The sequence below is a fragment of the Pseudonaja textilis genome, chromosome 5, assembly GCF_049901715.1.
Source record: "Pseudonaja textilis isolate UNSWEBS1 chromosome 5, rPseTex1.2, whole genome shotgun sequence".
NCBI classification, from domain to species: Eukaryota; Metazoa; Chordata; class Lepidosauria; order Squamata; family Elapidae; genus Pseudonaja; species Pseudonaja textilis.
In genome coordinates, this window is record NC_141994.1 from 40,217,491 (window position 1) to 40,231,288 (window position 13,798).

Sequence of the window (13,798 nt, forward strand, 5' to 3'; positions counted from 1 at the left end):
TTGTAACTGGTCATAAGTGTATGTGTATGTATGTATGGTTGTCAAAATTCCAAAAACAGGTCAAGTAGCTCTGGGGAGGTCAGTCATAAATTAGAACACTTGCTAAGCAACTGGTCATTAAGCGAGGACCACTTATATTTGGTTTGCCAGTCACATGACCACCCCAGTCACATGACCAACTAGCCACACCCAGTCAGTCACATGACCACCTAGCCATGCCCAGTCAGCAAGTCACGTCCATCCAGTCACATGACCACCAAGTCACACCCACAAATTACAGAACAGGTTGTTAAGAAATTTGAATCCCACCCCTGGACATATTGTGCTGTGCCAAATAATGAATGTGCTGCTGTGTTCTGGATCAACTAAAGTTTCATAATGCTCTTCAAGGGAATCCCCAATACTTAGTAGAATACATTGCAATAGTCCGATCAGGAGGTAACTAAGCTGCCATGAGTGATCATAAGAAATATTTCCTGGAAAAAAACTAACTGGTGTACAAGATGAAATTGTGCAAAGGCTATGGCCCTGTCTATGGCTGCCACCTGCTGCATGAAAGACTCCAGGAGAAGCCCCAGATTATGCACCAACTGAAAATCACTAGATGTTGGCTGTCTGATATTTTGGGCAGTAGATTACCAATATTCTTAGAAGTTTAAATGTCAAAAGGCAAAATTTTGTGATGATGTGGCTTGGCTCCCATTGAAGTCAAATGAAATTATAACAAGATCCAGATAAATTTAGTTTCTTCCAAAAGTAGTCTGTGCATATATATTTCTCCCCTCTGTCATCTGATTTTGTTGGAATGATTTCAGTTTGTTCATTGGCTATAAACATGCACACTCTTATACAAAGAGCTTTTAGATAAAGATTCTATCTATAAAATGTAACCCAGAAAAAATTACACTAAAATGGAATTTGAGAGTTAAGAACAGAGTCGGATCCCTTTGGAAAGGGGACACATTCATATATTTAGATACAAATGTAAAGTCAGAATAAAATGCAAACTAATGAAAAAGGATTTGTGACAGAATCCAGAATGCAATATTTAAGTGTTTCAGTAATTTTTACCTTAGCAATACATCTTGAAGTTGCCAAATTCAGCTTAAGAGCTTGGCGTAAGAACTTCAGCTACATACCGGTACACGCATGCATACATACATAGCATCTCACTTTGCAAAGCTTTACTGAGTTTGCTTTAAGAAACAAATTTTCATAGTTGTACTTTACTGCTTATGCCTCAAGGGATGTGATAGGAAAAGCAATGAATATTTCATCCTCCACCTATTGCCTGCATTCACAAGTAGGGATTACATTCAGAAGTTAGGGCAAAAAGAAGCAGCAAAAAGAATCTCCTGGACAGAGGACTGCTAGTTCATGACTTTCTTTGGTTGATGATTATGAGCAATGAGAAAACCCCAAGAAAGAAGACTTTTCAGAATTGCGTGCAATATATGAAAAATCCTGTGGCAAGGTTGAGATTAAGGTTTTCATAAAAGAATGCTTATACAGTGTGTTCATCTAATAGTTATTTTTTCTGAATGTTTTTCAACCTTAACTGGAGATGTCAACTCCAGTCAACTCTTTAATTACTATGTCCTTACTATTTTCATAATATACATCATACAGGTAATCCTCAGAATCACTGCAGTTAACAGTAATAGAGTTGGAAGGGAACTTGGAGATCATCTAGTCCAACACTCTGCTCTCACAGGAGACCTATACTATTTCTGATAGATAGCTTCAGTCTCTTCTTAAAAGCCTCCAGTGTTGGGCCACCCACAATTTCTGAAGGCAACTTTTTATGAATATTTTTTAATTTTAACTGGAGATGTCAAATCCAGCCAACTTTTTCAATAACTGTGCAGTTGTAAAGTTACTAGTATAGTTGTTAAGTGAATCTGGCTTCCCCATTAACTTTTTTTTAGTGGTTGCAAAAGGTGATCACATGACCCCAGGATGCTGCAACCATCATAAATATGGTTCAGATGCTAAGCACCTGAATTTGATCACATGACCAAGGGGTCATATGCACAAAAAATGGTAATAAGTTGTAAAATGGACATAGGTCACTTTTTCAGTGCTGTTGTTCAATTCAGTTATACAATTTGTTAATGCAAATTGTGCCATAAATGTTTTCCTTGTTGCCTAATCTGCATCTTATTGATTTTAGGGATTCTTATGATGGTAATTTGTAAATTACATTCTCTATGCACTGGAGAAAGGCTATGGGTATAAGTCATTCTCCAGTCATAGCAGAATTAAAAGCCTGATATAATAATAATTAAAAAGGTTTTGTTTGAAGAATCTTTAAAAACTAGAATGCATAAAACAATTTATTTAATGCAAATGTAGCATTACATTCACCGAAGTATTTTTTTCAAAAAACCTTTAGTTTACATCAATCTACATTTTTAAAAAAATGTAAATCTATTTTCACAATAATATACACTCAATATTTTTCATTTGCTATGTTTTTATTTTCTAAAGTCATTTAATATAGCATGCAGAAATAAGAGTATAACAATAATAGTATTTTTACTGTAAAATAACCATTCCTTTAAAGTTTTAAACTGACCTCAATAGAACAAAATAAAATGGATTAATAAAATAAAAACTTTAAACTGTTGTTGTTTTCTCAATTCTTCACGAGTATGCTGATTGTAATATTTAATTTTATTTTCATATATATATATATATATATATATATATATATATATATATATGTGATCTTTGGTTGTTCGGTTTCTCCCGCGTAAGATTCAAGTATCTAGGCAACGTTGATGAAGTCTCATTCATCATCTTCAGGCTTCTGTCTCCGCTCTGTGCTTTCAGAGTAATGTGAGATTGCAGCTGCTTCTCCTTTTAACTGCCAGTGGGGTGGGACTTGATTGGGTGGGGCTTGGCTGTGTTCTGATTGGGTGGGGGTGTGTTCTCATTGGTAGGGGTTTGGTTGTGTTCTGATTGGTTGGGGTTAGCCGTGTTCTGATTGGTTGAGGCGTGTTCTGTTCAGGTGGGGCTTGGTTGTGTTCGGTTTTTCAACCAAAGATCCACATATAAATACAGAACCTCAGAAAATATATATATATATATATATATATATATATATATATATATATATATATATATATATATATATATATATATATTATATAGCTATATTGAATTATTGTTTTATGTAATGTAATGAAAAGTATAAAATAGGAGAGATTTTATTTCAAAGTGTGAACTACTGTACATATCTGGTCCAGCCTTAAGTACTAAATATACTATCTTAATGAGAAAATGCCTGACTTCTGCAAACCTGAGTAGAAGTTCACACCGACAAGGAGAGTGGTATGTGTTTATTGTAGGTATACACCAGTGCTTTTAAAAAACCTTTTCAAACTCAGGCTGTATATAGCTATGTTAAGAAAACAGTCTAAGAAATAAACATGACAACATTTTTGTCCACAATCTATGGGACTTTTTAGCTTTACAAAAAAAAAAAATCTGCATCACAGGCATTCTAGAATATACACATAAAAAAAAAAATACCAGCCACACAATAATGCTGTTTATTAACAAAACAAAGGATCTTATACCAGGTGACATTTTAGTACTAAAGTATTACTATGGTGTGTAAAGCATCATGAGAAGAAAGTATTGTATAATTATTTCAAAGAAATTTCAGTGGCCACTCGGAGACAGTTGTACATTTCCTGTGGAAGATCAGCTCTTGTGATATTATTTCCATCGAGACGCAGATGTGATACCCTGGAATAGGCTAGTATCCCGACAACCTTACAAAAGCTGTTCACTGAAAATTCTGTAATGTAAATAATATAATATTAGAATATAACTTTCACAATCCACCTAGGATATTTCCAAATTTAACTAATGCCAGGAGTTCTAGCAGTTTTTAGGTTCTTTGGCTAGTTAAATTCTGTTTCCTATAAATTATATACATATTATATTATACCCAGATGTCAGACATTATGCTTAAAGTCTTGACATGAAAAATTGAAACACAAAAAATACACCTAAGTAAGAGCTTTTAGTTTTAAGCAATAACCAATGGTTAATATCTATGCTAGTTCCCTAATTTGTGAAGTGAAAGCAAGATCTCTGGACTTCTGCTGTTGAGTACATATTATTATAGAGTACATATTATTCTTTGAGAAAATTGCAGGTTTTTATCATGATAGCTATTATTTTTAAAAAGAGATGGAATGAACATAAAGACTGGGATAAAATAGTTACATGAGAATTGAAGATTATATACAGGTTATCTCATTTAACTGTTACCAACACCTTTCTTTCTTCTCTTTTTTTAATGGAAGTATTACTTACTGGTAATTTCATTGACTTGGAGGTAGTAGTTTTCAAGGTGCTCATTGACTGTTGGAATGCTCTTTAGCTGATTATAGGAGAGATCCAGCTCCACAAGTGAAGAGATATTGAAAACATTGCTTGGTATTCCAGAATCTGTCAACTTATTGTGAGAAAGACGTAAAAACTGCAATACTTTTAAATCCTGGAAATACTGATCGGGAATGCCGGTAATCTGATTATTATCAAAATACAGCATCAATAAATTATTAGGCAGTCCTGTAGGCAGTTTAGTCAGTTTATTATTGCTCAAGTCCAGATACAAGAGAGATTTTAAGCCCTTAAAAACTCCAGAGAGTGTACCTTCAGTCAGTTCATTGTGCTGTAAGTGAATGACAGTCAGATTCACTAGTCCCTCTAGTGTATTGGGGGTGATTTTGGAAATCTGGTTATGAGTGAGTTGCAGGTCATCCAGGGTACTGGGAAGTGGCCCAACAACTTCAGTTAAATTGTTGTGATTGATGTGCAGCTTTTTTAAATTCTTTAATTTTGCAAAGACTTTGCCTTTAATATTGGAATTTTTCAGTTGGTTATTGTCTAGAATTAGCCACTCCAGATCTGTCACATTCTCAAAAGCATTATCTTCTATGCCTTCAAGTAGATTATTGCGGAGATACAGGTATTTGATTCCTTTAGGAATAATGGGGAAACTCTTCAGTTTAAGATCATCACAATACATGGCTGAGGGGTAAGTTATAGGGCAATTACATTCTGGTGCACAGACTGCAGATGATAGTTCTAACATTGAAAAAAAATAACTAAAATCTGGATCACCACCATAATCATATTGACAGAATATGCCGCTGATCAAAAAAAGGAAGAAAGGAAGAGAAGTCAGATACATCTTTGCGCTCAGGATTGTTCCTGTTAAAGGAGATAAAAAACATAGTTACCTTAATGTTGTTATAAGGAAGCATATTAGAAGAACAAAACAAAGCAAAATGTAACTTTTATATGTGTATGTGTGTGTGTGTATGCGCATGTGTGTGTATGCAGGCACATGCATACACACACACACACACACACACACAGCTTCACCTTGTGGCTGCAGAACTGCGAGCAACCAGGCGGAATGGGTAGCCAGCCAGCTGCACTGACTTTTAAGTAGGGCTTTTGGGGGGTGGGGTAGGGCTTATATTAGGCACACACATAAAACATGTTAGGGTTTATTTTCAGGATAGGTTTTATTTTCAGGGAAACAGTACAATGTTTTGAAAACTATAGTATTTATTATGCTTAGATGTATAGGTTATTATTACAATATTATATTAATTATTTACAGCTTTCATCAATGACTAAATAATACAAGTAGCAATAAGTGAAAACTTCTGACATGATATGGCAATGGTTATTAAATATTTATACAGAAAATAAACATTCCATAATGTTGTAATGTTATTATATATTGATGATGTAAATTTTATATGAAATACAGAGAAATTTAATGTATTATTAACAATTCTAATGGCTAAAATGTTGACTGAAAACTTCTAGAGATTAAGGAAATGGATCACTTGGGCCAACCATCTGTCTATGTGGGCAAAAATACCTTTATTCATGGAGGGGAAAAATGGAAGTATACACATGTTGCTAAGTAGTTTATTTGGAAGTTTACCTACTGGCTCATCTATCAAAACATAACGGTTGCAAAATGCTGATATATCATTTATTTTATAACGAGCATGTCCAATAAATCCAGCATAATGACTAATTTCAGTTAAAAAAAAACAGAGAGGAAATCCATAAAATCCATATACAGAGATAAAAATATACTCATAGACTGTCTCTCTTTTCCTCTTCCTCTCCCCCCTCTCTCTGTGTGCATGTGCACATACACTTTACTCCAATTCTATGAAACCACTTGTGCTAGGATAATACAAAACTAGCAAAAAGAGAAACCTTGGATAGTGTTCAATACATTTATTATGAGAGGAATTACTTATTAATGACATGTTTTAATTCCTTTATATGAATATGATGTATTTTTGCATCTGGAAAATTATAGGTTTGTTCACCATATCTGGAAAAGGATATAATGTTGGAGCTAAGATTATGAGAGGATCCATTAGTTGTTTTACAAGAAAAGGCTGGGGTGTTTGGGATTCTTTAGCTTAAAAAAAGGACTTCTAAAAGGCAACATTGTTTTGTTGAATAAAATCATGCATATTACAAGAAAAATAGGAAAGTAGAGTTCTATCTCTCTGCTTCTCAAAATGCTAGGACAAGATGTCATCCAGCATAGATGTTTAGAAAGATTTTAGAACAAGGAAAAGAATACAGTGAATACTTCAGGTATTTTATCATGAGATGTAGTGATGGCCACCTAATCTAGATAGATATACTTTCAATTGGAAACTGCCAGGAATCATACAATGTAGGTAGTATTCAAATTAAATAAAGAAATGGGATTTAATACATTTACGATTAAGTCTATATAGGACTACTATTCTTGAAACTTGATGCTATCTATGGGTTGGAGACTCCCCAGATGTTAGTTGAAAAGAAGAATGATGGGAAAGCGATTTGTCTCCATCATTGGCCTGTGAGAAACAAAATGCTGGACTTGATCCAAGAAATTTATTCTTATATTCTTCCTTTTTTTGAATATGTAACTAACTGAATAAATTAATTCATAAATAAATTCAGCCAAGATCAGATTCACCAGATTCATATTCTACTTTTCTGGGAAGCATTCTTATACTACCCTTTGAATGAATCATCATTTGATCTTAGACAAAAGCCCTATTTTAAGAAAGGAAAAACCACAGTTGATGGTTTTATAAATTCTGAGTGATGGCTCCCAGTGTTGTTTTCCCTTGTTATTTAGGCTGAGTAAAACTCAGATGCCAAAGGAAGGAAATTGGCTTAAACATCTATATGTGAAATGTATTGAATGACTATGAACATAACAACATTATATGTTCCATAATGGATCATATCTCTGGCCCATCTAGTCTAGCATGGACTAGTTCTCAGAATAGCTAACTGTCTGTAGAAAGAAGCAGATTTCTCTCCAAGCAGATTATAAAACCATCATAAAGGCTAACAGCCATTGATCTTCATGACTTCTATGTATTGATCCAAAGGTCTTGCAAAGCCAAACAATCTGGTAGCTATACCACATCTTAGTAGTGAATTTCAAAACTTAATTATCTGCATTGTGAAAAAAAATGTTTCCTGATTCTTCCAGTATTTACTTTAATTAGGATAACCTCTAGTTTGAGTGTTTTGGGAGAGGGAAAGTAGTTGCTTTTTATTCATTTTATTCATGGCATGCATACTTTTATATACCTCAATCATATCCCATCTTGTTGGCCTTCTCTGAACCTTTCTAGTTCCACTATCTCCTTTTTGAGGTATGGCTAGCAAACCTGCACACAATATTGTAGATGCAATTACACCATTTATATAAGGACATTAAAATATTGGTCTCCTTAATTGCAATACTTTTTCTTATTATTCCTATTATGCTATTGGCCATTCTTACAGTGGATAAACACTGCATTGACACTTTCTTGAACTTCAATATTTACTTCAAGATCTCATTCCACAAGAATCTGCTAACTCTGATCCCATTTATGTTATTCTAGATAAGATGATGACCAAGTTCTTGGGTTTAGAACTGATTTGTTAATGTTTCATAAAGGATTTTGTTTCAGTATTGGGCAGAAATGATATTTGGTTCAATTTACAAGAAACATTTTATGCTGGCTTCAATGAGTGTAAGCTACCAGTACAGCTTAGATTCAATAACCAAAATCAATCTATAGTTAAACTGGCAGAAGCAACTATACTCTTTTTTCGATTAATTATGTTGATATACGTTAGATGAGTTATCTTTGGAAATCTGTGTCAATACTTATTTTAAAATGAGTTAGACATGAATGCACATTTAGTCTTCCCTTTAACTTCTATATTAATTCCAATATTCAAATTTTGTATAGCATTGGGTTTCTCCATACATTGTTGGCAAATAAACTCATTTTCAAATTAAATAGGAAGGTCAAAGGCAGGGATTCTTACTATAGGTCTACAAATAGATTTCAGGAGGTCTGTGAATTTGGATGAGAAAAACAATTACAAATTTATTTTCACCAACTTTTAACTGAAATTTAGCTTCATCAATAACAATGTTATTGATTTAATGGATTAATAAAGAAGTTCATGTTTACTATATTATATTATTACTTTTAATATATTGATAATTACATTTGAGTATAATTGGGTTTATTTATAGTGTTATCTATATCTATTTTATTTATTTTTTATTAAAGATACTTAATAATCTTTATCAAAGATACTTAATAAATATACTTTTTTCTAAAAGCTCTCAAAAGGTGTCACAGGCAATGAAAGCAAAGAAAAATTGGTCTTCCACTATTTCACACTAAAAAGTGTAGCATATACCTGGAGTCAACTGCTTCCAATCAGGCAATTTTACTGAAATCCAGGTACTGACCCATATAGACCTTTAAAGGTGAAAACCAACACCTAGAATTGCACCTGAAAGACAGTGGCAATCTAATTATAACCATAACTACTCAAACTGCTGCACTATGAATCAGCAATATATTCTAAGTGGATCTGATGGCCAGCTCCATGTGATACATATGGTAACGTAATAGTCCAATCAAGAAGTTACTGAAGTATGAATGACTATGAGAAGAGTTTCCCAATCTAATAATGGTCATAACTGGCACAAAAGATAAATCCATGTGAGGGACTTTCTGGCCACAGCAGTAATCTGCCAATAACAAGAAATTACTTCAAAACCAGTTCAACATGGATGGGTGGGGAAAAGGATGATCACAACCAAAACCAAAGATAGAATAACACTGGCACTGGATGGCTTATCAGGCACAATTAATCTTATCTTAATGACATTAGCTCTAAGTCTGTTTTTAGAATTTAAGAGCATCAAGAAAGATCCTCACCTGCATTTCCAATTTGTTCGGATAAATTTAAACCCTAACTCTGCCCTGACAGATGATCTCCACCAATGGCTTCATATAGATGTTAAATAGTGTTTGTTGATAACTGCTGCTTCTTGGAGAAAAAATCCAAGAAACCAGTGGGTTTTCATCCAAATTCTTTATGATATTGAGGCTTTAGACAGCCAGTTCAGAAACAATTCAACAAGTTTGGGGGCTAACAGAGATTTGGACTGACAATTTTTCACTTTACTTAATCATTTCACCAATGACTTTTCCATCTCACATAGTCAAATGCTTATTGACTAGGCTTAATGTTTTTCCATTCATGATTCTAGAAGGGAGTTTTTGTAATAACTTTAATACCAAATTTCCTCTATCATTGTTGGGATGGGAAATATTTTCTTACTAGCAAATCTGTCTATAAGAATATGTAAAAGGTTTGCCGTTTTTGCTGAATTGCAAGGATTCTCAGTTTAATATTGGTAATACTTACCCAGTGATTTACTGTTGTTTTAATATGACTTGTTATCTATTTTATTAAATGCATGGCTTTTGATTGTGCTATTTTCACATTTTTATTGTATTTATGGTACATTACTATTTTGATCTGTGTGATTAGTAAAACATCTGTCCCTTCTCATCTATCTATCTATCTATCTATCTATCTATCTTCATCATCATCATCATCATCATCATCATCATCATCATCATCGATCCTATTTATCATCTATATCATATGTCATCAATCTATTTATCATCATTATCATCTATCATCAATCTTAACTCCGCCAATCTCTGATGGGACAGTATGCATAATTGAATCCAACCACCATTTTATTGCCCCAATAAATACCTATAGAAGGGTGAGGAAAGAGATAAGAAAGATGGATTGTATATGAATTCTCATAAGTGGTAAATTATGTCTTCAGCTTCAATCTTAATGCTGCAAAATGTTTAATGTTTATACAGAAGCAATTCTGGACCTGAAGCTAATTAGCTTAGCTTCAGAAGAGCTATTGGAAACCCAAAACATGATGAAAATATAAGGCTGTGCTGCAGATCATGGACCACAGAAACCAGGTAAATAGAAAGAGCCAAAACCTAAGGACAGATATAGGGACAAACAGCATTAGTAAAGGTATTATTGGTAGAAACACATCTAAAAATGGTTTATTTGGTTATGTGTTATTACTTTGGTTTTTTGTTTCACACTGAAGTTCCTATACTGAGCTATTGTCAGTATTGTCAGGAACACCCACATTTTTAAAAAATAATAATAATGATAATAACATTCACAGAATTTGGTTTTAAAAGGTTTATGAATTTTTGGGTTGAGTATGCCTCCCAGAATCTATTACAGGTGGGTAGTTATAACAAATATAAGTAAATAAATAAATAATCACAAAGGAGTTTTGCCCTTCTGCATTTTCATGTAAAATTTCACTTCCTAATTGTTATTATGGATGATTTAATGTTTATTGAGGATAAATTAGGAGCAAATGTATACATCAATGAAGACTATATATGGAACAATAAATTTCAATAGTTTAATGAAAAAGCTGAGACTTCTGTAGATAATTGGATATTTACAATTTTGATATAGATTAGGACAAGGGCCATATTCAATGGTATGCAAATTGACTTCCTTTCATGAAATTGATATCCTCTTGCTTTTAACTTCTCTGTTATATCCTCTGAATACACTCAGTCTAGTTTTATTCCAGCATCTTCCAAACATTTGGAGTAGGTTTGGCCAACACAGAGAGAGTACAGTGGGATGAGTAGATGCAGTTCACTCAGTTGTCAGTATAAAAGCCATATAGTTATTTCTCTCACAGCTTAAAAATAATTAGTCACTCTATTAAATAATAAAAGATGTATTGATTTCAGAATCCATAAGAACCACCAAACCCCATGAAATGAAGATGTTTGAAGATGAAGATGTTTGTGGTATGAGGTTTAATAGATAGCTGAGTTATAATGAAATTTGCATCTTTGAAGTAAAGCTGATCACAGCTGCATTTGAATGCATAGATATACAACAATATAATCTGGTATCACTTTATGACTTTGCCAAATATATTTTCATGGAAGAACATATTGGATTTATAAGAAACAAGTTCCTGCATTAATGTCCCAAAAACTACTTTTCCCCAATTGTCTTTTTGAATGGAAAAGGAGGGCAAAAATTAATGAACTAAACAAAAATACAATTTTGTCTAAGACATTATTTTTCCACTGGTGAAGAATTACAAAATATCATAGCTAGCAACAATGTCAATTGTAAAAAAAAAAAAAAGGGGGGGGGGTGTTAAAGTAACATGATAGATTATAGCTGAATATATAATAACTGAAGTTTTGTTTCTGATCAGTAAATTATTATGCATTTTGGCATATATTTATGGAATATTTGAATTTGTCTAATATATGTTTGTACCTATCAGGCAATTCTGTGGCTTGCAAATTTATATATCAAATATATATAGTGTGAAACTAATATTGTTTTATGTAATTGAATTGCCGTTGGAGTTACTGGAAAGATCCCTATTGGTTATAGTGCAGCTCTCGTACAGATTTTAACTGTAAATGTCTTTCTATAAGAACATAGTATTAACTGTAAATGAGTAACCTTAGTTGTAGTTACAGTACACTGATCTGAGTTGGTTGATTAGAGATACTTTATAATCTTTCCTTTAACAGTGTAGCAACATTTCCTGCTTCTATTTAAAAGAAAATTATAGAAATATAATAAAATAAGGCCTTGTTTAGAATCATACACTTTGGTATTGGAAATATTTCTTATATATTTCTTATCTATTTGTACTACTTTGTACTTTTTGTATCCCTTTGACTTACTGCATTACAGACTGGTAAACCACTCTGTAGAAAATATTAATAAAGGATATTAATATTTAGTTAAACATTTCCAAATATTATAGAGTAGTTTTACAATTTTTCAGACTTAAAGATTTGCTTCAAAATGCTAATATAGTAAAATTTTCCAACTAGAAGTGCAGTATTACATTTGTTATCCATGTGAATAATCTATGAATATAAAAATAAAATCAAAGATAATATTTTTCATGCAAGATTATACTTTCTGAAATTTGTGAGACCCTTCTTTGCCCTGTGTACATTTCATAAACTTGTTTAAATGAATATATTATTTCTTAAAAGATCAGCAGGAACCAGAAATTAGAAGAGTATCTACATATTTCTCTAGTACAAATGTTTGAACATATTCCTATGAACATCTGCTAAAAATTTGCATGCAAGGGCTACAATTGTCATTTGGCACCTTCCTTCAGATGGAAAAAATTTTTCACTAGCAGTTAAAGACTGAATCTTGTTCTGTACACTTTTCTTTTTCAAAGTTTCACACTAAAACCATCACTGTTGTCCCATAAAAGTTTAATTAACATGTACATTGCTAGATGAATAACCTTTAATAGTTTTGTTGTTTTTCAGTAACATGGACTATTTTTATCAATGAAATTTTCAGAGTAACCCACCTATTTGATATAAGAGTTCTTGCTAATAAATGTAAATATTTATTAGATAGATATTGTGATCCTCCCTATGGTATGGAATAGTTCTTCTGGAAGTGATTACATTTTGCAAAAATTTTGCAAAGAAATGGAACAATAACCCACAAAACATGAAGAGCATTTTAACATAAGCTCAGAAAACAAATTCACAACAGCAGTTGTGTCCAATCTGCAAACTGACAAAGGTGAGTGGTATTCTCAGTACTGCTTTGTTCAGTTGCTTGATTCTAAGTGTTAAAACATGCAAGAGAACTTACCTTTCTGACTTGAAACTGCTTGCTTTAATTCCCACAGCAGATTCAGTAAGGGAGTGGATCGAACAATATATGCTATAAACAGTGTCAGATGGTAACTGGCTGCCAGATCCTCTGTGATTCAAGGGTTTAGGGGGGAAAATCCTAGTCACGCTGTTGTCTGAAGCTTCTATGTCATCATGGTATTCTGGCATGGGGTATGTAAAACTGCTGCTGTCTCTAATCAAATGCAGGTGGAGGCTGAAAAGGGTAAAAGACAACCCATCTGTTCTCTCAATGGAATGAGAGATAACCCCTTTAAGCAACCTAAGAAAAGTTCAAGCTCTGCTATAGCACAAACAACAAACTTCTAAAGGGAGACATTATTCTAAACAATGTCCAGATTGCAAACAGACGTTTCATTTCCCCAACTCACTATATAACCTTTGGCAAGATCTAACAAATAACCCTCAAGCGTTAGTTCAACCACACTTTTTTAACCAAGTGACTCATTCACTTTTTCATTATTTTTTCCCTCCTAAGTTATGTACAGCCTAAATGTCTCACTAAACTTACTTATTCCTAAAAGTTTTCACAGTACAAAATAAGGAACCATGTACATTTTTCCTTTGTCATATCAAACAAAAATGTTCATTTGCACAGATTAAGATTCTATATGTTGTTTATGGTATATGTATTCATCTAAATATTT

General features: G+C 33.0%; 1 protein-coding gene across 2 annotated transcripts; it reads right to left on the bottom strand.

The window, feature by feature from the left end:
• Window positions 1-3,329: 3,329 nt before the first annotated feature.
• Window positions 3,330-13,588, bottom strand: LUM (lumican). Of its 2 annotated transcripts, XM_087934575.1 has the most exons (4): window positions 13,111-13,473; window positions 8,779-8,874; window positions 4,333-5,235; window positions 3,330-3,808 (listed from the first exon to the last, which is right to left on the bottom strand). In XM_087934575.1, exons 3-4 carry the CDS (start codon window positions 5,213-5,215, stop codon window positions 3,654-3,656), a joined length of 1,038 nt encoding a protein of 345 aa, XP_087790701.1. In that variant the 5' UTR covers window positions 5,216-5,235; window positions 8,779-8,874; window positions 13,111-13,473; the 3' UTR covers window positions 3,330-3,653. The 2 variants fall into 2 exon arrangements, with proteins under 2 accessions (XP_087790701.1, XP_026554620.1); XM_026698835.2 differs by lacking the exon at window positions 8,779-8,874 and having other exon boundaries at window positions 13,111-13,588.
• Window positions 13,589-13,798: the final 210 nt, after the last annotated feature.